The sequence below is a fragment of the Hippocampus zosterae genome, chromosome 5 (genome assembly GCF_025434085.1).
Source record: "Hippocampus zosterae strain Florida chromosome 5, ASM2543408v3, whole genome shotgun sequence".
Classification (NCBI taxonomy): Eukaryota; Metazoa; Chordata; class Actinopteri; order Syngnathiformes; family Syngnathidae; genus Hippocampus; species Hippocampus zosterae.
The window spans coordinates 10,007,957-10,032,138 of NC_067455.1; the positions used below are offsets into that span (position 1 = coordinate 10,007,957).

The 24,182-nt window shown below is 41.0% G+C and overlaps 1 protein-coding gene across 1 annotated transcript; it reads left to right on the forward strand.

Annotated features, from left to right (window-relative positions):
- The first annotated feature begins 773 nt into the window (after window positions 1-773).
- epb41l4b (erythrocyte membrane protein band 4.1 like 4B) lies at window positions 774-23,096 on the forward strand. The gene is made up of 23 exons (XM_052065856.1): window positions 774-1,545; window positions 6,198-6,302; window positions 6,374-6,416; window positions 7,674-7,752; window positions 7,991-8,035; window positions 9,135-9,187; window positions 10,000-10,120; window positions 10,446-10,533; window positions 10,609-10,697; window positions 11,745-11,814; window positions 11,922-12,091; window positions 13,128-13,237; window positions 14,213-14,249; window positions 14,807-14,828; window positions 14,967-15,073; window positions 17,211-17,350; window positions 18,738-18,859; window positions 18,971-19,090; window positions 19,191-19,243; window positions 19,640-19,792; window positions 20,952-21,072; window positions 21,170-21,303; window positions 22,002-23,096. The coding sequence occupies exons 1-23, from the start codon at window positions 1,291-1,293 to the stop codon at window positions 22,063-22,065; spliced, it is 2,301 nt and encodes a 766-aa protein (XP_051921816.1). The 5' UTR covers window positions 774-1,290; the 3' UTR covers window positions 22,066-23,096.
- Window positions 23,097-24,182: the final 1,086 nt, after the last annotated feature.

The following is a 24,182-nucleotide window of genomic DNA, read 5'->3' on the forward strand; positions in this document are numbered from 1 at the left end:
GTCTGTTCTGACAATGTATTGGCATCTATCAGGAAGATACTTGTGATCTTGTTGTGAAGACAACTGTAACTGCACATTTGTAGCATTAATGTTAATGTTAGGTTCACATATCATTGATAGTAATACGTTTTGGTTTTGCCTGTACTAAAGCAATGAAATTATTTTCATGAACATGACTACTGACATATTTAGGCCTTGCAACGAGGCTATCATTAATTAAATAACTGGAAAACCCATATCCAAAGCCATATATATGATGCACTATACCTTATTATATTGTATTAGAGTGTAGATTGTGTGAGTGTGTGTGTGTGTTTTAAATAATTTTGATGATTACGTCTTGCAAAAAACCCAAAGAAATTATAAGATAAGATAAGATAAGATATCCTTTAGCTGGGATAGGCAAGCTTGCGACTCCAGTGAGAATAAGCAGTACAGAATATGAATCAATAACAATGACAATTAACGTTAATATAGAAATTAGGTTGGAAGTGGCCTTTGTAAAAAGTATTTTCCGACGTGATTAATGAATCTGGATAATACTTTGACATTTAAAAAATTTTTTTTTTTTATTTGAATAATCAGTTAAAATCAGTCGCTGATTAGTTAGTAGGCAGGATAAAATTTATTTTCGGGAATTTTGACACCTTGTCGCCAGCCACCTCCGATCGTTCTCTCAATGTGGACAGATGTCCGCCAGATGGCGCAGTTCTGTATGCGCGCGCACACACACACGGGCGCGCGCACGCGGGTCGCAGAAGTTTGAAGTGTTTCTACGCATGCGCGGATGAGGCTGTTTGTCCAGTTTCACTGGTTTGACTTTTACCAGTCAGCACAGAGACGAGTTTGCGGTTCCCATGCGGAGCTTTTGAAGCTCGTCGATCCGCAGGGGGTGCTCCCATGCCGGCCCAGATGCGCGAGACTTTCCTCCCCCCTCCCCGGAGCGTGTGACTAAGGGGTTCCCACTGCAGAGAGTCACGGCGGGATTTTTTTCCCCTTGGTGTGTCGGTGGGCAAACATCAAGGAAGCAAGCGGCAGGTGCACCCGGGAGAGGACGGGGCAAGTCCGGAGGAAGGGGCGGAGGAGGAGGGCGGCCCCCGCGGAGAGGAAATCAACTGGTTGGCTTCTACCATTAGCATGCGTGTCGAGTCCCCTCGTCCTGCCTGAGCCGCCGAGTCTCCTTCTGCGCCTGCCGACCGAGTGACACCTCAGCACGGGGAGAGGACGCGGACCCGAAGGGACTCCCCGCCCCCTACCGCCGTGGGACTCCGTCCTATCACGGAAAGGAGAATGATGGGTTTTTTGCGCCGGACGTTCAGCCGCCGCTCGAGAAGCCGCCCCCAGGCGAGGGATAGGGACGAGCGGGATGGTACGGCTGGAGGAGGGTACCCCCTGCTCATGGCCCACCAGCAGCAGGTCGTCCACGCGCCCGCTGTGGTCACCGGGGGAGTGGCTGTACACATCCCGGCTGCTGGGAACGCGAGGACCGCCATCACCTGCCGGGTTCTGCTGTTGGACGGCTCGGATGTCAGCGTGGATTTGCCCGTGAGTGGCTCAGTGGCGCGTTGGCTTTAACTCTGGCGTCCTAGTGATAATATATATATTTTTTTCTGGATTTCAACTCGTTAACTTTTATATCACTTTTTGAAGCCATGGCTGGGTGAATGGATAAATAGATCCAGGGTATATTTTAAATAACGTTGCAGTTTATTTGGGCAGCATAGTCTGATAGAGGTTAGCCTGTCTGCCTTACACTTCCGAGGTCTGGGGTTCGAATCTCTGCTCCCGCCCTTCCTGTATGGCGTTAGCGTGTTTTCTCCAGCTTCTTCGCACATTCCAAAAACTTGTTTGGTTCTTTCAGGACTGTAAAGGTGAGTGTGAATGGTTGTCTCTATGCCCCTTATAATTGGCCAGCGACCAACCTCTTTGCTCATTCATTACATCATCCATCCATTTCTTATCTGTTTAGCCATACGAGGGTCGCTGGCGTGCGGATGTTTTCGGGCACTTTGCGGGGTACTCTTTTTTTTTTAAACATTTTTTAACATCATATTGAATTTAAATTTAGTTTGGCACAAAAATGTTCCTCAACCCTGGTTTACATCTTATAGTAGCATACTGACCATCAGTTTATTATTGGACTATTCTTGAGAATAGCACTTGTCAATCTTATTTCTACTGCATGAAAAGTGGCAAAAACGAAAGTAAGATAACACTGTGCCACTATTGTGTTGACATACAGGACTGGCTTCATATTTGACACACTCTTGTAGGTACGAGACCACAACCACACATAGTGCTTGACTGTAACCAAACATTCTTCAAGACTATAATCAAAGATTGTGTCAACAGTGTCATTTTTATTTTCATTAAGGGCCAGAATTGGTCATTTTTGCCTTCAAGGTGGCTGGTGGTTATATTTGTGAAACCACATACATATATAACCCCTGGAGTGTATGCCAAAAATCGACAACAAACTACAAATGGTCTTGGTTTGACTCACGTTTTAGCCTGTGAGCAAAATTGTTTACATTTTCTTTTTAAGAAAACATAGATGTGTTAGATCAACAGTTTCTACGCATTTGTTCTTGCTTTGGCTCCATTTTAATTCTGCCTATGTACCGTGTGACTTTTTCTTCTCCGTGCAACACTGACATTTGTGATGCTGTTTAAATGAGTCAACAAATTTGACGTTCTGCCAGAAGCTGAGCTTCACTGTTCATTCACGGAAGAGCTGGTTGCAAGACTGTAAGACAGTTACAGTTATTGCCTCTATATGTTCTGTTTGGAAGCCCTCATAATCGCCCCATGACATAACATAATTGACCCTCGGTTTGATTTTTATAATTTATGTGGTAGTTTTGAACAGAAGTCAAGGAAAACTGATCACATTGGATTAGGCCGTGTACTAGACTCTAACCACTGATCGTGGTGCTAGACCATAACCAATGGTGGTGGTGCTAGAATATAACACAAGGCTGATCGACTTGGTGCTGTGCGATATAAAAACTTGTGCCGTACAGCCCTAACACTCTTTAGCTTATTTCGTTATTTTGAATGTTGGATTAGCACTGTTGCTACACTGATGTGGCATCTGAGACAGGATGACAACAGTACATTTTGGGGAATGTTGATTTTTGAATTTAATTTATCCACTAGTCTTTATTTAAATTTGTATCTCCTAATTACAGTAACATACTCTATACCACAGCTACACAAGTGGCAGTTTATGAAAACAATACAATTTACTGCTTCACATTTGAGTTGGCATTTTGTTGTGCCCCTCGACAACCCTTTGACTTCCTCAGATGGCCCCTTCAGAAAATGAATTGCCTCTGACCCAAGATTGTGCCACTGTATATTCACAGAGATTATGCTAGGCTATAACTACGCAACTATTGATGTTGACAAAACCAAACTCAGCGTTTTTATAACCGAATAAAGTTAATTCTGTCTCTTATAACTGACGTTTTTGGTTCCTTTATCTCAAATAGTTTTCGTTTTAGGAAAATAAATACAGACGGCGACCATGAATGGAAGGAGGAGTTATTAGTCAAGCCACAAGATGGCTGCCATTTCCTTATTGCCAAGTGCTCAGATGAGGGGAAAAAAAGGCAACGAGAGGCGCGGCCTCATCTGGTTCCCTATTTTGAATGTAGGCAAATTCTGCCAAACACCCAGAATGTCGCCAACTACCTTAACCCTGTGCTTTATATTTTACACCATCTCCTTGTCAACTCACAATTCCCCTTATCCTCCCATCTTGTGGCATCTTAATCTTTTTTTACACGCTCTCTTGCTCATCGCCACTTTCTCTCCTCCTCCATCCATCCCTTCTCCGTCCTTCCTCTATTCCCAGATTCCCTGATCTGATTTGGTGTCACACACGTACAAGTGCGTGTGGGTGAGCGAGTGTGTGGGTATGCGTGCGTAAGTGCCTTTTGGTAAGATGGTCTCATTTTGAAGGTTGTGTGCGCGTCACCTCGCACCGCTTTGCCCGTGTCTGCATGTGTCCAGCTGGGACTCGCAACAACAACATGTAGGTTCCAACGAATAATTCAAAATGACACATGGCTCATCAGAGCGGCGGCTTAGTCACAGATGTGTTGCAACAAGTTTGCTCATGTCCTTGTGTTTCCCTGAAGGCTGAGACACAGGTGTGCCCAGTCTAAAAAAGCTTATTAGACATTCACCATTTGGGAGTACTACACGCAAGCCAAATTTTGTCCTCCTCATGCATCTTCAACAGGATCCAGGTCATGACTTCAAATACCCTTTGCAGAATGAACAAGGGTACTTCTGCTGCTACCCCCCCCCCCCCCCCCTCCCTCCCATCATGTCCCCAATCCTTTAATACCTCTGATTTCCTCACACACCCACCACAAAGTTTGGATTGGTTATCAGGATCCAAAGTACAAGGCTGTCATCATTTTACACACAAACACACCCACTCGATGGAGAAGCTTCACTTCCGGTTCCACGTGAAGATTTTGACAAGAAGTGTGGTTTCTGCTTTTTTTTTTCCTAGGCAAAAAGTCTAAAGGTTTCCCCGTGGGGCTATTCTGCATTTGACCTAAATGCAACACAAACAGTCCACTACAGGCAGTGACCCAACAGAATGACAATATTTTCATTACTTATGTAAGGCATGGGAATAATACTCAATTAGTTCCTAGACTTGTGTTAGGTGGAATTGATTATTGATTGCTTCTTAAATGAGATATTTTTAAAAATCTAATTAGATTGTTTTGCAGGTCTCAAAAAAATAAACTAGTGTCCATAAAATTGAGCATTTGATTGACCACCATGCATTTTTATAAAAAAATCAAACCTCACAATCAGCATGTGTCTTATTAAAGATGAATTGTAATGTCACAATTTAAAAGTTGTTGATTCCCGACCAATTACTGCTCTTAATACTATTTTTTTGTTTAAACAAATCCTGATTACAGCACGACCTATGAGTTGTTAGATTTAGCACATCTAACCTCAGCTATGGTCTTGCTGTGTGGACTTTGCTTAGTCTCCCCTGTGCTTGCATTTTTTTCCCTTGTACTCTGACTACCTCCCAAGTTCCAAGGACATATATTTGTTTCATTGAAGGCTCTAAATTGTCCATCGGGGTGAATGATAATTTCGATCCTTGAATTAATCAAACTGAAATTGAAATTGCAATATAGTAGAATGCAATTTTCAAATCACAAAGGCTGCGGTCTAAAAAAAAAAAAAACAATCAATGAGTTATGATAGCCAGTATGCTTTTTTGTTTTTTAAAATAGATGTCCATCCATCCATCCATCTTCCGAACCGCTTGATCCTCACTAGGGTCGCGGGGGGTGCTGGAGCCTATCCCAGCCGTCTTCGGGCAGTAGGCGGGGGACATCCTGAATCAGTTGTAAAATAGATGTATGTTTATTTACCGGTATTTAGTGTATACATGAGTTCACTGCAGTCGACACATTTACATATTGTTTCATGAAATATGCAAAATTGAGGTGATAAAGCCACAGATTTGTTTGCATCACTGCTGTCATCTGATGTAAGAGTGACTGACTTGTATTTACACCACACTTTTAGAACACTGTTAAGTTGTTGCAGTGAACACTTAAGACTGCAAGTCAACGTGTGAACAAATTGAACCAGCTACATGAACTGTCATTTTATATTCATTCATTGTTTATTTGCCTTCTATTATAGTGCAAGCCAAAGAGAACAAAATATTTCTGTATTAGTCTGATATGGTTTATTGCAATATAGATTCATTTGTTGCTTGTGTTTGTGTTTCTTAAAATGACACGGGAAGGGAACCTTGAAAAAATAATCGTATATTAAATTGGACAAAAAAAACCCTCCGTTTTTTTCCAGGCACTTGTTTATACCGTTGCATAGCGCTGCCAGATGTACCGCTGCAATTGTCAGCCGACCAGTCCAGGGCGTACCCTGGGTAATGGCTAAAGTTAGCTAGGATAGACTCTAGCTAACGCTAAAATGCTAATGAGGATCAGCGGCATCGAGAACGGATGGACTACTGACGAGAAGTCATTCTGCTCTGGAAATGTTGTAACGTGGCTGTTTTGGCTCATGTTACCTGCCAAAAATGAGTGTCTTGAGTCATTTTACCACGAAAAGATCATGTTACTCAACACCCACAAAGCCCCTTTTAGGAAACAATTCACTTTTTTGTTCTTCTGTTGTAGAGCAAAAGCAAAGGCCAGGACCTTTTTGACCAAATCATGTATCACATAGATCTGGTGGAGGCGGATTACTTTGGACTGCAGTACATGGACGCAGACCAAGTCTCAGTGAGTCCTTGACACGCACGTCAACAACCTTGTTTTTGGTCCGCACTAATTCTCGCTCGGTGCTCTTTCAGCACTGGCTGGATGTGTCCAAGCAAATCAAGAAACAAATCCGAGGTGAGTTCATCCCTCCTTTGTGTTGATGAATCTTGAAGTGCACTTGCATGTGTAGGGAGCAGGTACCACTTTATCAAACGTGGACAAGGTTATTAGCATTTGGAGATGTACCCTTGTTTGCGCTCCTATGTGAACATGAAATGTGATACAGTCGCAAGGGAAAGAGGATGTAAACAGCCGGTTTGCAGCCTGCGCATTTGAATGAGCTACAATACGAGAGCTTCTATAATTGACACAAATAGTGGGGAAGTGGGGATTATTTACTAACCTGCAGACGATGGCAGGAGGCAGCAATAATACAAAACAATGTGGCAAGTATATTTTAATTTATGTCAAGCGAAACTGCAATTTTAAAGACAATGGTGCCTGGATATATGAGTTGAATTTGTTCTTTGTCCAACACTGACATTGCAAATCATCTCTCCCCATTGAAATGAATTGAAAAGCGAGCAATCCGTTACAGCTCAACAGTTAAAAAAAAAAAATTCAAAAAGAATAAAATGTAAAATATACTTTTAAAAAAACATACAGTAATTACATAATTAATCACACTGTAAAGAATTAAGCAGGATTTTCCACAGTTGTGCTGTGCCCCCTGATGTGTGGTCCTGGGCCACCTGGGGCACGGTTCTACATTAACGTGACTGTGTAAGACCACCTGAAGTTCACTGACCCTGGCTTGATCGGATCAGGACACATCTCTTAAATAAATACGATGAAATCAACACATTCTTGCTTTTTAAATATTAAATGTTCAATATTTTGAATTTTATTCACCGAGATCGATCAGTCACCGTCACTGAGGTCCTTACTGTGCTGTGCCCATTTTTTGGGCGTCATAAGGAATGTCTTGAACAAGATATAAAGGTCATAAAATGCTAAACGTTAAGTATCCAGTTAGATTGTATGTTGAAAAAACCCCCAGATGCTTAATATCAAATAATCATTGAAACTTTCATTACCAGTGCCGGTTCTGGCAGGACCACCACAACACAGCTCAAGGCCCACCCAAAAAGGCTGAATGTAGGACTCTGACCTGGGGTAACAATATAAAACATACAAATTCAAATTGACATGGAGACGGTCTCGAGTAAGATGCAGTTTTAATGATTCGTTTTCCAAAGTCAGTTAAGACATACTGTAGCCTTTGAGTGTGCAGGTTTTCCTCATACTGTCCAGTGTGTGCGTATTCATATCGTGTTTGGAAAAGAAAATATCATACATGAAGCTGTTGAGCAATTGTCTTCCTTCTCCTAGATGGTCCGCCATTCCGACTCTTCTTCCGAGTGAAGTTTTACTCCTCAGAGCCAAATAACCTGCGTGAGGAATTCACAAGGTAAGAATAAGAAATCTCTATTGGCCTGAGCATGATGATGATGATGATGATGAGAAGGAGGATGTCCAGCAGGGATGCAAGGCTAATTACTTTGCCGCTATGGGCCGATTGGGATTGGAAAAAAAAAATCCAAATAGACTTTTTAGAGCAAAGTGTACTTTAACAGAGCAGGGACAATTGTAATACATTTGAAAATGCATGCTACATAACATTTTTAATCATGTCACTCTCACTGCAGGTATCTGTTTGTACTGCAGCTTCGACAGGATATTTTGTCTGGCAAGTAAGTCTACTTGCACATGGAAATGGGTAATCATGATGAACGGTGTAATGTTTTATGTTATGAAGGCCATGGATACCACTCTAAATGTGCTGCTGTATCGTCACACGCAAACTCTTCTAAATGTAGAATACATTTTATTTATTTTATTGTCATGGAATTAATATAATGCCCCTTTCCTATTCATACACAGTACCGGTACTTGACACACTGTTTTGTACCAGCAAAGGTACTACCATGTATTGCTCGCTCCCAAAGATGCCGAGTCAGGATAGACCATTTCTCGTCACATAGTGCTTGGAGCATATTTGTCATGGTAGCATTGCACTATGCACGGCTACACCCTGATGTTTCCTATTCCGCTTTCCCTACTTTGCTGCAGCGGTGCGTTTCCTCGCTGCCACTCAGTCTCCTCTCGAATACTTATTAGCATAGTGAATGCAGGAGAACGTTGATGTCATTTATTGTTGTTGTTTGGATGTGTGTCTTATACTGGCTGTTGTGTTCAATGCGCTACGGCTTCCGCATTTTCCCACACTAGTACGGTATTTGGAAGTGTAGACTGCTCCAGGCATCGACAGTTTTTTTTTTTTTAATCTGTTGTTTAGTGATATTAATACTAATTATTAATACTAATTTGGTACGTAACCTTCAGGAAATTTTTATTTATTGATGTATTTTGACAACTCATCAAGGTGACATTCGCAATGTGGTTGCATGCAGTTTGTTGGCTGACAGTTGGAAATGGAGCGTTTGTTTGACTTGTGGACAGTCGGTGTCTGAGAGGCACACACACACAGTTTTGCGCGCACACACACATGCACGCACGCGCACACAGAGGCGTGTTGCCCATCTCTATGTTCTAGCTCTATCTGGGCCACAGATCCCCCGAGTGCAGCTTTATTATAACACTCAAGATCAGGATCTGAAGAGGTGATTATTTTGGGAAAGGGGTTGCTTCTCCTTCACACACACATACACACGCACACGCGCACACACAGATAATTGTAATTGACTCGGCGAGTGTGTGTGGGACACTCCCACTGAGAGCAGCTCATCACACCGTTCTTACCCTCCCTTTTTCTCCCCCCCCCGTTTTCAGATTGAAAAGTCCATACGATGTCTCAGTAGAACTGGCCGCCTATTGTTTGCAAAGTAAGTAGACTTAACCTCCAAGATGATTTCATTCCATTTGATTTCGTTCAACCAATATTTAGAACGGAATGGAATCATTTTTGTTACTTGGTAAAAATTTGAGGAAAAAAAGATTTAGACCTGACCAGCGTTTCACAGTGCAGCTTTTTGAAATATGATAGTTACACCGAACACAATGTTTGCATTACATACAGTACCTTAAGTCACAATAAATGACAAAATGATCTTAAGCATGCTTGTGAACCACACAAGACACACTTGCACACGCAGAGATCCAAGACAAGAGCTGTATCACACATTCATGCATTAGTGCTCAGTTTTAGTATTGATCCTTTTTCCAAAATCTTGCAACCGGTGTGATCTCTCTGTGATGCATTCCACATCCACACTGCCCCTAAAAAAAATGTCCAACTCGAAAAGTAAATCCTCTAAAACGGATGCAATTATGCATACAAACACAATTAGAATTTCTATCAATGAATAATTCTTCGGCAGTGACGATACAAACCGGATTAAATTTATTTTAGTAAAGGATCAGGATGGAATCTTATTGAGTCGATTGGTGGTGCAGAAGTGACTGTTCCTCCAAGAGATTGAAGCCAAAAGGACTCCAAATGTCGTTTGTTTGTTTGCTGAAACCGCTTTGGAAGAGGTCGAGAAACACTGATCTATAGTGATAAAGCTCATGTATTTGTGTGGCCAATGAGTGAATATGAGCTTGTGTGCTTATTGTTTAGGTTGTATCGAAATGCTCCGTGTCTCCTTGCTCTCCTCTCGTTTTCATAGTTGTGTTCCTTTTTTGGTATGTCCAGGTGAGCTGGGAGACTGTGATCCCTTGGATCACTCTCCCGCGCTGGTGTCGGAGTTCCGCTTCACACCGAAGCAGAGCGAGGCCATGGAGGCCGACATCTTCACCAGGTGGCTGGATCTCAGGTGAGAATGAAGCCGTTTCAGCGTAAGAGGCGGCGGTGACTTGTTGCCGTTTTCTCCTCCTCCTCCGCGAGTCCCAGTCACTTAGCTGGCCACACTCTCGCTGGTCTGTGTGAAGGATTAAGGGGGATTAATCCGAGGAGGGTCTTGATTGATTCTGGGCAGCATTTAAACCACAGTGGCGGTCTGATCGCTCCCATCTGGGATTAGATTACATATACTGTAATTTCACTGAACCCACTGCGCCACGCAAGTACAAACGGATACCCATCACCAGCGTGTTATCGAAAGTATTTTCGTAATGTCAAAGTCCACGTCTCCTTTTCAGGGGCAAGAGTCCGTCGCAAGCCGAAATCTCCTTTCTCAACAAATGCAAGTGGCTGGAGCTTTACGGTGTAGATATGCACTTTGTTAAGGTGCGCCTCATACATTTAACGATGTCACGCTCGCTGTGTATTCTTGAGTGTTAAATGTGCACATGGTGTCATCAGGGAAGAGACGGTTGTGACTACGCGCTGGGTCTCACTCCTACTGGCATCCTGGTGTTTGAGGGTTCCAACAAAATCGGGCTCTTCTTTTGGTAAGACTTCTTGAATCATCTTCCTATGTGCACTCAAAGTGGTTGTGATTCATAAGTAAAATGTCAAACATTTATGCGGGGTGTCCCCTGCTGCTTTTTCCGCTCTGCTGTTAGAGCAATTTAAATATCAAGACATTTGATGAAGTCGCAAGTACCGCACAGGCCATGTTTTAAGCGGTATTATCGCTTTGGCGTTGGCGTTGAATGAAGTTGTACAAGTTTCAAACTCGTTACACGGCTCAAGCAACAAAAAAAAAAATTTAAAAACATCACATTATGGACTACAGCCAGACGAAAGCGGAGCTCCTCGCACCTGCTGTTGTGCGCCTCAAAAGTAAACAAATATCTCAACTCAGCATGGCTGGAGCATTCATGCACTAACATAGGCTGCAGAGATTGAGATTGCTTTTATTGTTTGTTTGATTTTTTTCATCCAGCGGTGACTACATGAGCGCCTTGGCAGTGGCATTTTACTTGTACAAGGTGACTTATTTACTGTCTGGCTTAAAACGATTACATAACAAGAATAATAAAACCTTTATTTGTCTTACAATGGAGAAATTTCCAATTTACAGCAGTAAAGTTACGAAAGGAAGAATGTAGAAGAACAAATAGTAGAGGAGCTGCTGTCAAGGCAGCCACTCTCACGGCCCTATCTTGAAGTCATAACAACATAATAACAAAAGAATACAATGCAACACATAAGACAGAGTAAAATAGGAAATGTTACAATTTTTGAGGCAAGGGGTCAAATAGTCAAGTTTTTTTTTCCTGATGTACGAAACACAGAATTTATTTCATTAGAATTTTAGACATTTAGAACAACACTGTTACTTACCGGTAACTCTGAAAAAAAAAAAAAGAGAGTAAATAAATTTATTTTTATGCATAGTATTTTTTTTGTATACTTTGTTGAAGAATTGGCGATATTTTTTATACTATGTATTTTGTGGGACACCTTTGCTCAAACAACACATGATTGATTTGCACTTCCTAAAAGTGTAAATATGGCTTAAAAAAGAAATTTGTACAATCTGTCATATTTAGGCCCAAAATCACACGTCTGGACTTCAAAAAGAGTCGACTCACTCTGGTGGTCGTGGAAGATGACGAGCAGGTTTGTGTCTGGAAGCAAACTCATGCACACACGCGTACGTGCACACACATTCCAATGAGGTCAGTCTTGGCCGGACTACAAATCGACATCTTCTTTCCGCTTTAAAGGGCCGCGAGCAGGAGCACACGTTTGTGTTCCAGCTGGCCAGCGCCAAGAGCTGCAAGCATGTGTGGAAGTGCGCCGTGGAGAGCCATGCCTTTTTCCGGTTACGCCAGCCAACCACGGGCAAGCCGGGCCGCAGCGACTTCACGCGACTCGGCTCTCGCTTCAGATTCAGGTAGCGCTCATCACTCGCCTCGTTACCGAAGCGACGTGACGTTGTGAGAATTTAGCAGGATATTGCAGACGAAGTTTGATACTAATTTACCAGAGAGAATCTATTTGACATCACCCAAGCAGATTACGAGAATATAAAAGAAAACCTCTGAAGGTTAAGATATCCTAAAAACTAGATTTATTTGAATTACGTGTTACTTTTGAAATGGAATCCAACTAAAGTTACGGGTTTGAGGTCTGCTGTGAACAAAAATGGAGAAATAGCCGCAAGTGGTTGGGGAGATACTCGTCTGCTTGCTGGCTACTATCAAAGTGCCCTTGAGCAGGGTGCTGTAGCCACCCCTCAGCTCAAGTTAGTGCCGCAGTGTTTGCGTGCCTCTTTCACTCTGAATTTCTTTTTGCATTCCTGCTTGCGCGTCATCTGGTTCTCCTTGTTGTATGAAACACAATTATACAGCAGCGTGTACATTGATTTTTTTTTCCCCCTCAAAGATATTATCATGAGTATAATAGATCATTACACAAAAAAAATTCTCCTGAGAACATAATTATGAAAGTAAGCCAGCAGCAACAAACAAACCAAATGATGCGTGCATTGTGCCTATGGTTACTTCGTATCTATGGTTACGTGGAGGTGTTCCTATGACGACCGAGATATGCCCTTCGTATTGTTTTCCTTCTCACTTTTTATGAAAGCAACTACCGGTACTCTCACTTGATTGGCACTTGCTGTTATTTTTAAGAGCAGCCGCACAGGGCGCACCCGAGTCACAAGATTTCTTCTTACAAGATAGCAACATCTTTGGTGGAAGAGATTCATAAAGTCGATTAAATTAGCCTATTAGGGTAAGTGGCCCTATTCACTTTGGTCGGAATGTTGTGACTGACGATAATTCATCACTTTAAATGACAATGGCGTCTTCATTCAGTCTGGGCGCTAACTACATTTCCAATCTCCTAATCCATGAGCTGTAGCTGCAGTTGCAGCAATAACAAGCAATCAAAAATCCCTAATTCCTGGCTCCTGTCAATCTCAGCGGTAAAACGGAGTACCAGGCGACTCACGGAAGCCGGCTAAGGAGAGCCAGCACGTTTGAGAGACGGCCGAGCAAACGATACCCCTCCCGCACGCAGTCACTGGGCAAAGGTGAGTCTTATCTGTGCACACAATTGCGTACATACAACCCTGTGTACTTTAAGAACTTGCGACATGCCTCCGAGTCATAGTTATCACTTAGCTTCAAAACACTCATCAACCACAACATTATGTACACTTGTACAATTAAATGAGAACCGTTAATGTATCTTAACAAATGTAATAATGCTTCAAGTTTTGATTGACACTGTTGAGGTGCTGTTTATTAATGCGGTTGTGGTTTGCAATGGGGTAAAACTGCACTCCATCATAACAGAGTTATCATTTTGGATTTTTCGTTTTTGTCAGTTTTGACTTTTGTTGTTTAATTTCAGTTAGCTTTAATTCATTTTTAGAGCAAGTTTTTATGTTCATGAAACAGACCTGGATAAAAATGACAATATTTTGTTGTACAGTTGAGGCAATTATTGCAATGAAAATATTTTTTTTTTGTAATGTTCATTGAGAGTTCTGTGCAACTTTGACTTGACATTTCAAAATTCAGCACATTTTGTGACTTTTTCCCTCCTTGTGTTTAGAGTATTTGTCGTGAGCGTTATCAGGGAACACATTTTAGTCCCGTCCTCGCTCTCTGAAAGCATCATTTTTCATCTTGTATTGGATCTCATTATAGTGTGGATGTAAAAAAAAAAAAGGTCTGCTGTTTGTATAACCATAATTCCAAGACAATTGTTTTAAACAAAGAGGAAGCGCTGCGACGGCGTCTTGAACTTATCAGTTAGCAGGTTCGTTTGAACAAACCGCCTCCCACTATCGCGTCCCACGCTAGCTGATAATTTACCTCGATAGCTTCAACAAAGTCCCTCACATTCCCAACGTTTAAGACTTGAATTGCCACTTTCGACACTGTGTTGACGTCAGTGAGAAAACATGGTGACATAGAGCACATACACTTGTTCGTTGCTAACATCGTGTGCGTGCTTGTGTGTGTGTGTGTGTGTGTGTGTGTCTCCGTCGCCCAAATAGTTGCTGCCATTTCTCCAGCCAAGCCGCCACACATCAGGTAACGCCGAAAAACCTACACAAATAATATTATGTGGACATGCACTTAATATAAGTGCTGATTGTGATATCAACAGCTGAACATTTTGAACCTTTTTTTTCTTCTTCATGGCAAAACATGATGTGTTTACCAAGCACTTCCTTTATTGGATTTCTCTCCTCACCGCTTGCCCACCTCACACAACTACGCTTGCGCCACTCACAAATTTGATTGGCTGAGTCGTGTCATGTGGGTCGAGTTACAGTGCCCATGATTAGTCTGTCTGTTGTGCGGATACATCGACTACTTTGAAGACCTTAAAAGATGGCATGAGTCTGCTACGGTTAAAATAAGTCGAGTGTAAATTCCCCCCCCCCCCCCCCACAACCCCACCCATGCAAGTTAAATAAAAACAAGCACAGATCACACAATGATTTCGTAATATGTCTGAGTCTGTATCGAGTCCATCTAATGAGGACCTTCGCTGCAGATGATACAAGGAGGTCTTAACTGCACATGAATTTAAAGTTTGAAAGTTAATCTGTGATTGCTGATTGTTCTCATTCTTTCTCTGACAGCCCTGATCCCAGCCTACATGCAGTGAGTGACCTCAGATGATCTACTTACACACACACACACGCGCGCGTGCGCGCACGTATACCCACACCTTTGTAGTATACACAGGCCTGGCTTTGATGTGAAACATTTCATTTTCGTCATCTCTTCAATCCTCTCCAGTACCAACACAACATCCCAGTGGCGGGTCACGAAGCATGGCGCCCGGCCCACCCCGCATACACGCCCTCAGTTTACCTGCAGCCCTCCGGACACACGTCGCCGCACAGGTAGGACGGGGGCAGGGACCGCCATCAGGCTACTGGGTAATGTCAATAGGCCGGCACTATTTTTTTTTAGTACAGGGGTGGGGAAACTTGCTCGACGGCCACATAAAATTTTAATTGGACAGTTGGGTTAAGTCATTCGTACATGGGGTAAGAATGCGTAAAAGAGCTTCTTTTTTTTTGTCAAGTAGTAATTCAATTTTTTCAGTTTGATGATGGTTTTTAGTTACATTTTTGTACATGACTAATAATAATAATTAACAAATATGAAATGAAATAGAAGCATTAAGAATAATTAATATTGTTATTTGTTTTTGCTGTAAATGATGAACCAGTTATGTATATTTAATATACAGTACATATATTCGTAATTATATTCAATGAGTTTCAGGAAAAAATGACTAAAATGTTCATGTCAAATAATTTTTAAATTGCATTGTTCAGAATGTAATACTTTACACTTTATTGAGGTCAATGCAAAAAAAGATTCAAATGTATGTGTAAAAATCTCATTTTTAAATCGTCATAATTTAGTTATTTAATCACATTTAAAAAATCATGTTAATATATTCAATATATATATACAGTACATAAAATTGTCTACAGTTTTTATTTATTAAAAAAAAAAAAAACAACTTCAGGCCATATTTTTGTTTTAGTATCTTCAGCAGGGCTCACCTGCAGGGCAGTTTTCTATTTTCATATCCCATCGTATCTGTGTTTTCATCTCACTTCATGTCATGCATCTCATCCAGTCTGTACGTGTGTGTGCTTGCCCTTTGTGTCCATGTGTCCGTGTCCATGCGTGTGGGTTCAGGCCTTCTGTCGGGGCCTCTTCCTCGTCTACCAGTCCCGTGTCCGGTCACCCCGTCGTCCCGGAACGAACCAGCAGCTTGCACCACGCGCCCATCATCAGTGTCATGCACATGGACAAGGTCATGACTACACTTTGACCTCTACTTAACCTTGGACTGGCCATTGAAAAAAAAAAAGCAATAATCTCTTCCTCCTCCTATTCCATTATTCATCACATCTCCAGTAGACGCCTCTAGAATGACGAGTCATAATAGTAGCTTAGTTTGCTTGTAAATGGTTCGATTATATCCCATGATATATTTGTTGCTATGGGCTTGAGAAAAAAACCTGCTTTATGGTTTCTTATAACAGTTGTGGGGAACCTATGGCTTGTGGGCCATACGCGGCCCTGGAGATCATTTGGTCACTGGAGAGTAATGTTGCTAGACTATGAAATGGAATCATGTTTTTTTTTGGAACTCCAGACATCATTTGAAATGTGAAACATTAACAAATACATTTACACTTGAACAGACAAAAAAAGCACAGCTTTTGGACAATGACATACCCAAACATGACTTCTAACACATAAAAAATCAGCCAAAATTTGCTTTTCACTTCGACAGAGATTATTTTTGAGTGGGAGTTATTTTTATTTTATTTTTTTACACTGCACATAGAAGATACAATTTTCAAAAGTATGTGTAGAATGGGTCTCCAGAGGACTGAAATGGCCCCCACCGAAAAAAGCTTCTCCACCCCTGTTTTGCATTTGCATTTGTCTCTTTGTTGCAATTAAATGACAAAATCGCTTGAATAGCGTCGTTTTCCAGAGGTTATAAGGGTCCAAACATGCATATACTGTATGCTGCTTTAGAGGTGCTGAGTGTTTGTTGTTGCTTTATGCTATTATATAGTTCACCATGACATTATGAATGACAGTTATTGATGACCAACCAGCTGTTTACATGTGCCGTAACAATAATGTGGTTTTGCTGTGATAGTGGGCGGAGCTGGAATCCCGTTGTGGCTTCATAAATGAAAAAATGAGCTTTTGCAATATTGCTTATAAGAATCAAGAAAATAAAATCAAGAAATGAATGCGTTTTCATGTTGTGTATCATGTGTTGTGTAATGTGAAGGAATTTAACAAGTTGGAAACGTACAATGGGAATAATTGAGAATTTTCAGCAATCAACAGGATTGTGTCGGAAATTTTATGGAAAGAGAAACAGATTGCGCAATCCAGTTGTTATGTGAAAAAATACAATTTTATATATATATATACACACAGTATATCTTTTAGGCGGGATTGATTGCTTTTGATGTGCCGTGTCGTACTCAGCTTCACTCTGAGCAGTCCCGCCTCCGACCATCAGCTCAGTGTGGAAGAAAACGAGACGTCATATTCGGGAAAGGTCAATCGCCGTCACCGCCGCCACACGCACAGCCAGGACACGCTCTGCCACACACACAACAAAATCCGTGAGTACAAAAAGGCCACGATGCAAGTTTGCGAAACTGCTTATTATGCATCCAGAATTTATGTGCCATCAGTCTCCACAATGTACTTGATAGACAAGTCTTCCGCTTCAATGGATATTTCACTCCCATTATACAGTTTAATGCAGTGGGCTCGTTCCTTGTAAATCGAGTCACGGATGACAAGGTACAACAGCAGTTACGAATCTCATTTCCTCTATTGTGAATGTAAAAGGTCCACAGACACCTGTTCAAATGCCAGGATTGTGTGAAATAATATCCAAACATATGATGCCATTAATGTGCCTCAACATACAACTAAGTTGGTGGGGGGGAGTGAAATCTGTTCTCGAAGGTAAGTAAAAGGAAAGTAAAAATTGTAAATCAAGGCTTCCCATAGCCCAGACATCCATCCAGGAAGAAGATGGCCGATTGTTGTCACATGAACAAAATAGCCAATTACTTGCCAGAAATTGCTGCAACGGCGTCAATGTGGCCGTCGTCCTCTTGGCATCTTCTCTAACCAGTTTTCTTCTTTTTCTCAATTTTTGGAGCGACGCCCAGTTAGTAATGTCACTGCTGTGGCATATTTTCATATTTGACGACTTATATGTCTTAATAATAAGATCCCTTGGATTCAATTTAAATTTTCTGCGGACCATGGCGTGTGCTGTAGTGTCAGGAATGTTGTATGATGTCAGGAAAAGACTCTGAGAACAGCTGAACTTTATTTGGGCCTTTTGAATGGTGGTGGGCAATGACTTATGGTCTGTTGAATGAATGGAAGCGGAAGTGGATGTTCAGCTTTATTGTACCATAAACCATCCAATGGAAGAGGATTTTATTTTTCTGCCTCTCAGATCCATGTAGCAATGTAGTAGGATATAATTTAAAAATTGCAAAGGCTGCAATTTGGGAGTAGAAAAGATTTCATTTCAGTCACAGTCATTTTTTTTAAGTATGTATATTTTATGTATTTATATTGTGTCTGGCTAAGTTCACTGCTTCAGAAATGCAGCCCACACTCCACTGCTCCACATTTACATATTGTTTTATGAAACATGAAAGGTGGATGTGATCATAGCCATAGATTAGTTTGCATTCATTGTGTCATCTCATTTACTGACTTTATCTTTACGCCGCACTTGTTTGGTAGCGTTTTATAAAGCTGTCATTGTGAACGCTCAAAAGACTTCCAAATCACAACACAAATTAAAGTCGATAATCTATCTTTCATATTTAGTCACCATTCATTTACCTTTTGTTTCGCATACGCCTAACTTATGAAACCAAAACAATAATGTTCACTAATTCTGATATTCTTGTATATTGTACTCAACACTCGACTACCTAACGTGTTTTTTTTTTAATTATTATTATTTCCGCTAAGAGTGTCGAGCATCACCTTGTCTAGGAAGGGAGTTGGACACATCTGCTTCTTTCCGCAAGGCCGTGGAGTCAGACAGCGAGTGTCCTGCATGGCCCTCGCTCTGCATCAACATAGACAACAAGGTCAGACACATTTCCACACGCTGAATTTCTCCTTCTGCTGATAAGATGAGACGATTCCAGTCTGGCTTCATTCTCTTCTTGTTGTTCCTCTTCGATATGTGACGTCTGCAGGGACAAGAGAAGCAGCTCTCGGAAAAGTCTCTCCACCCCTCAACCGCCTCCTCCCCGGCCTTGCTTCCAGATCACCTCAAGTGTAACATTCTTAAGGCCCAGATGGAGGCGGCTTTCAGGGTGGGTAACATACAGCACGTGATATAGTATTCTCTTCCTAATGCTTTTATTTTTACGTTTGTATCTTTTTATTTCTCTTTATTTTTTTGCCTCCAAATAGGATGGTCCACTCAGTCTAAGGGCGAAAAACTCAGATATGCCGCTCAAGGATAGGCAAGTTCTCTCCTTTTTTTTCTCTTGCTCTTTCTTGCTTGATGCTTGCTCCCAAACTGAAAGTGAAGCTGCATCAAGTGCATACTGACTTTTAAATGAACCGACCTTATCTGTACTGATCAGATACTGGACCTAATGACCATGGCACAAGCATAGATTAAGAATTCAGTGTTTCTTAACCTTGCTAGTGTTGGTAAGAACCACTCTGTTAGGTTAATTGAAGACTCTCATTTCTCCATAGGCATAGATGTCAGTGTCAATGCTTGTTCGTGCATACGTTTCATTTCAAAATCATTTGCGATAGGCTCTGGCTCATCCGCAACTCTAATGAAGATGAGCACTAGAAAATGAATGGATGTTTGGTCAATATACTGTATCCTCAAATGCTGTTGACAGGTACCAGAGCTCCTCTCAAGACTCATCAGCGTCCAGTTTGCCTGCAGACAAAATGTCGCAGAGACCGGATGTCCGTTTTGCGTCCGAGAGTCTCCATCCTAAATCCAGCCTGTGCACCAACCGCAGGAAACGTCTCGTCAGACAGTTCAGCTTGTGAGTTCACATCGCGCACGTCACTCGAGTGCACTTGAGCCTTCACGCAGGGGCACTTGAATCCTGTCTGTGCTTCTTCCGTTGGTTTTTCAAGTGGAATTGTATTAATGGATGATTCGTTTGAAGACTCAAACCGAAAATGGTCCACATGTAGTTTTAGAAATGTTATTCTTCAGGCATCACAAAATCAAACATTATATAAGCTTTCAAAAGGCAGTTTTAATAATAATAATACATTTTATTTATAAGCGCCTTTCAAGACACCCAAGGACACTTTACAATCAGGAACAAAAACAATAAAACCCAGAACGGGTTGAGCAGCGGCAGCCAGACGCGCCAGCGTTCACTCAACCCCGAAACTGATTATCTTTGTGTTGATTCCAAATTTTAGAAAACAATGATGAACATTTTTGTCAATTTTCTGACATGCTACAGCCGAACCAATAGTCGAAACAAATGTCCTTCATCCACTCGCTAAGAGAGTTTTCAGAATTTAAAATAGTACGTAGTTTGACAACACAACAACAGATAAAGCTAATCTTAAAATGCTGCAGTCCAATAAATTAAAATAAATAAATGTATATGGACAAGTTTGATTTGTTCCCTCTCCACACTCGTAAATGATACCAATCATGTCAAATGATCTTTTACCATTTAGATGAATGGGATGCCATTAGTCTGCTCCAGCCCTTTTTTAAATATAATAAAACTAGCACTCTACAATATTCTACTGTAGTTTACAAAAACAAACGAACAGTAATGACATGATTAAACTGAATGTAAAGAATTAAAGCGCTTCATGATTTTTTTAAGGTAAATTGTTAACCTTGCGGCCCCACTTTGGCCAACAAGCGGCAGGAAAATAATCATACATAAAGTGCAGACATGAAGAAGACGGTTGCTACGGAGTCATTTTTCGCATCGGATAAATAATGTTTCTAATTATTGCTGTCATGTCAGTCCATATAGTTGCCAGTCATATTTGGATGTTTTTCTCCTTTTTTGTAAAAGAAGAAAAAAACATTTTTTAGGAAGCACATTGGTTTATTTAATTTATTTGGTAAAAATGATTTGTTATGCTAGCAGGCTAGCGCTATATAAAGTCTTTTACATCCTTTGGGTTTTTTGTTTTGTTTTTGTTTTTATTTTTGCTCCGCAGTAACCATGAGGATGAAGATAACCTTCCAGAAGCTCTTGCAGCCATCTCCTGTGAGAGCACAGCCAAGTCGGGCTCCAGTAGTTCACTGGACAAACAGATCCAGCCCTCCATTTACCCACAGGTAACATATACATGCAATTAAACGCAAGTTACGAGAAATTCATGGAGGGGAAAGTATGAGGAATGTCTATGTGTGTATGCGTCCATGTGCATTCCAGGTGGACAATGTGCCAACACTGGAAGTGGCTAGTTCATGCCGTGTGTCCCCTTTGCCTTCTCCCCACCTCTCTCCTTCGTGCTACTGTAGTCCCCTCCCTCAATTGGTCCCTTATCTCGCGGCCCATCACGACAGGTAACAACACCCTCGTCCTGTCATTCGCTTTAGGGACACTTTGTGTTGGACCCAATATGTCAATATTCTTGTTATCCGAATTAAAGGCCCATGTTCTCTCAGTCTTAAGACAATTCAGTGCGTCGTTGGAACAAGTACGGCACAATGGAACAACCATGTATTGCTAATAATGGTTTACTTACAGGCACCTATTCTCTGGGGAAAAAATGATACAGTACTGCAACTTGTCGTAGTTGTAAAACTATTCTGTCTCGCCGCTGACTGTCTTATACTGCTCTCTGGTGGCCATGTCACACACACCAGAAGGAAAGCCAAAGAACTAATCAAGATGTATAAACGGTTTAATTTTTAAATTTTTCTATGTAATTATGTTAATGCAGTGTTTAAGACGTTATAGAAATGTCATAGAGCAGTGGAAGGCTGTGGTGGAGAAATGTCTCTCGTAAAACAGTCATTCCACCCGTGCTCTCAATTGTCTTTGTGAAGTCAAAGAGCATACTGTACTGGAAGTCAATGGACCTGAAACTGACTTTTAGGGATATTGAATACTTGGTGAGGTGTGATGGAATGAACTTAATGTTTGCAGAAATTCATCGTACAAAGTAGATCTAATTTATCTTGTCTAAAATACCCATTTCATTCAGTAATAAGAAAATAATCTAATTATAAATCCTGTGTGCGTGTGTGTGTGTGTCTAGTGGAGAGGACATGAGGGCGGACAGAGAGAAGCTCCTAAGAGCCCTCTTGATGACCGAGCTCTGAGAGCGCACCACTTGACGCCCTGACATGGAAGAGGAAGACTTGAAAGGCGTCAGCCGCACTCCTCATTTTTGTGTATTTTAGTTAATTTAATTTTATGTTATATTTGCTGAAGAAGGCTCACTTTCTACTCCAACACAATATACAATATATAAACTTTCAGATGGAATCCGAAGTGGCTTAAAGCAACAAATGGGACTGGAACTGCCTGCATGAGAACAGCTGTACACAACAAAGGGTCTTTTATCTCGACTTTTATCGCTAATTTTTCAACAACTTGAATGTACTTCACTTATTCTAAGGGAATAACACCTCAGTTCTTTCTGAGGCAAGAGATGGAAGTTTGATCAAACATACAGTATGTATTTAGTTCAACCTTTGTCTTCTGCGTATGCTCTATGGACAAAAATATTGGGATACCCAGTTATTACATCTCTATCTCCGTTCCAGTTCACCCCAATATCCATCCATCCATTTTCCGATCCGATTTATCCTCACAAGGGTCGCGGGGTGTGCTGGAGTGCGGCTCTCATCCCAATAGGACTTTTTCAAATCAATCCAAGCATGCCTTTTTTATGGACCTCACTGTGGACTGGGGCATGTTCAGAAATGAACAGAAAAGAACTTTCTCAAACTTGTCCCAGATTTTCAGTTGTCCAAAACGTCTTGGGATTTGGGGGTATTGTCCAATACCCTGATTGATTATTTAAATCATGGGAAATTGAAGTACAAGCCTCTTTGTGCAGATTGTGTTGCATGCTCCTTTTAAGCAAAAAAAAAAGTGTGCACTTGATTCTTTAAAATGTACTTCTTCATTTCATGTTTTATTTTTTTTGCGCTCAGAAAATCAAGGTAATTTTTAATGGGAAACTGCCCATACAAGTATCACATTATTTATTTGTTGGTTTGTTTAGTGGGAATTGAAGGAGTAATTTAAGTTATTAAAATATATATTAATAATGTGGAATGTTTTTGTCAAATGTCGAGTGAATATTTAAAACCATCATTATAATAAAAGAGAAAGCTACCTACAAGATATGTAAAAGGTATTGCAAGACAATCCAATGACATTAGTGTATTTACGTATTTGAGAAACGTAATCCCTAAAAATAGTTACTGAAGCTATTAGAATAAACCAAAAAGTAATGTCATTGATCACAATCATGTTTGGGGCGGGGGGGATTTAAAATAAACAATCTCTCATAAGTGATTTTTTATAAGTTCTATTGTTTTTGTTTCAATAAGACGGTTTCTTATCTTTTAGATCAAAAGTAAATCAAAGTTCATAAAAGCTGAAATAAACGTTAATCCTAGTTTCAAATTTTAATGACGGCTTGGCAAGACAATAAAACGTTACTGAGAATAATCAATCAAATACGCTCGTCTGTTCATTGGCATTACTCCAGTAGTCCAAATGTTCTTTTTTTATCAAATTGGTGTCTTAAAGTGTCCACTAGGAGGCGACAAATGTGCTCCGTTGGCAGGCGAGTACGGCTAACTACTCGAGGGTGTCGTCGTTTAGCGGCGTCGACGTCACCCGAATGTGGACCTCAGAACCTTCGCAAAAGCAACTATCCTAGCCTGGATTCCGAGCTGACATTATCAAAATCACAAAAGAAACCTAACACATGTTTTTGGAACATGCAAAGTTAATTTCGCACAGAAACACGGAGCCCAGATTCAAACCAAGAATTTATGAAACAGCCTTTTGCTAACCACGTGGGTCGCGCTTCTTGCTGATGCTACGGGCCAATCAGTTATGCTGGGATTTGAGTGGGATTTACCACCACTATCACATCACGATATCGAGACTGTAAGTACTAGTCTATGCAAAAATGTGATACAAGTAAATAAAAGGCAATATTTATCAAATTGGACAAAAACATTAAAAATATAAAATACACCATGCTCTCCTGTGCTACTGATTATTAAATGTGTTAATTGAAATGTCCAGATCGGTAAAGACTGGGGTTTACAGTTAATTGTTGACGTTATTGTGAGGATGAATTTTAAATTTGATTGGTTAAAGAACCAGCCCCATCGTCAGTATACTGTAGTTTATTTATGTCTGATTCGACGTCGGCGCTGGGCAGAATAGAATGGCATGGCAACAGTAAAGG

Bases quoted from the DNA above. Each gene is read 5' to 3' on its own strand.
- epb41l4b (XM_052065856.1), top strand. From the start codon at position 1,291: ATGATGGGTTTTTTGCGCCGGACGTTCAGCCGCCGCTCGAGAAGCCGC. The intron at 10,121-10,445 runs GTGAGAATGAAG...TCTCCTTTTCAG, and splicing joins ACCAGGTGGCTGGATCTCAG to GGGCAAGAGTCCGTCGCAAG. The intron at 11,815-11,921 runs GTTTGTGTCTGG...TCCGCTTTAAAG, and splicing joins TCGTGGAAGATGACGAGCAG to GGCCGCGAGCAGGAGCACAC.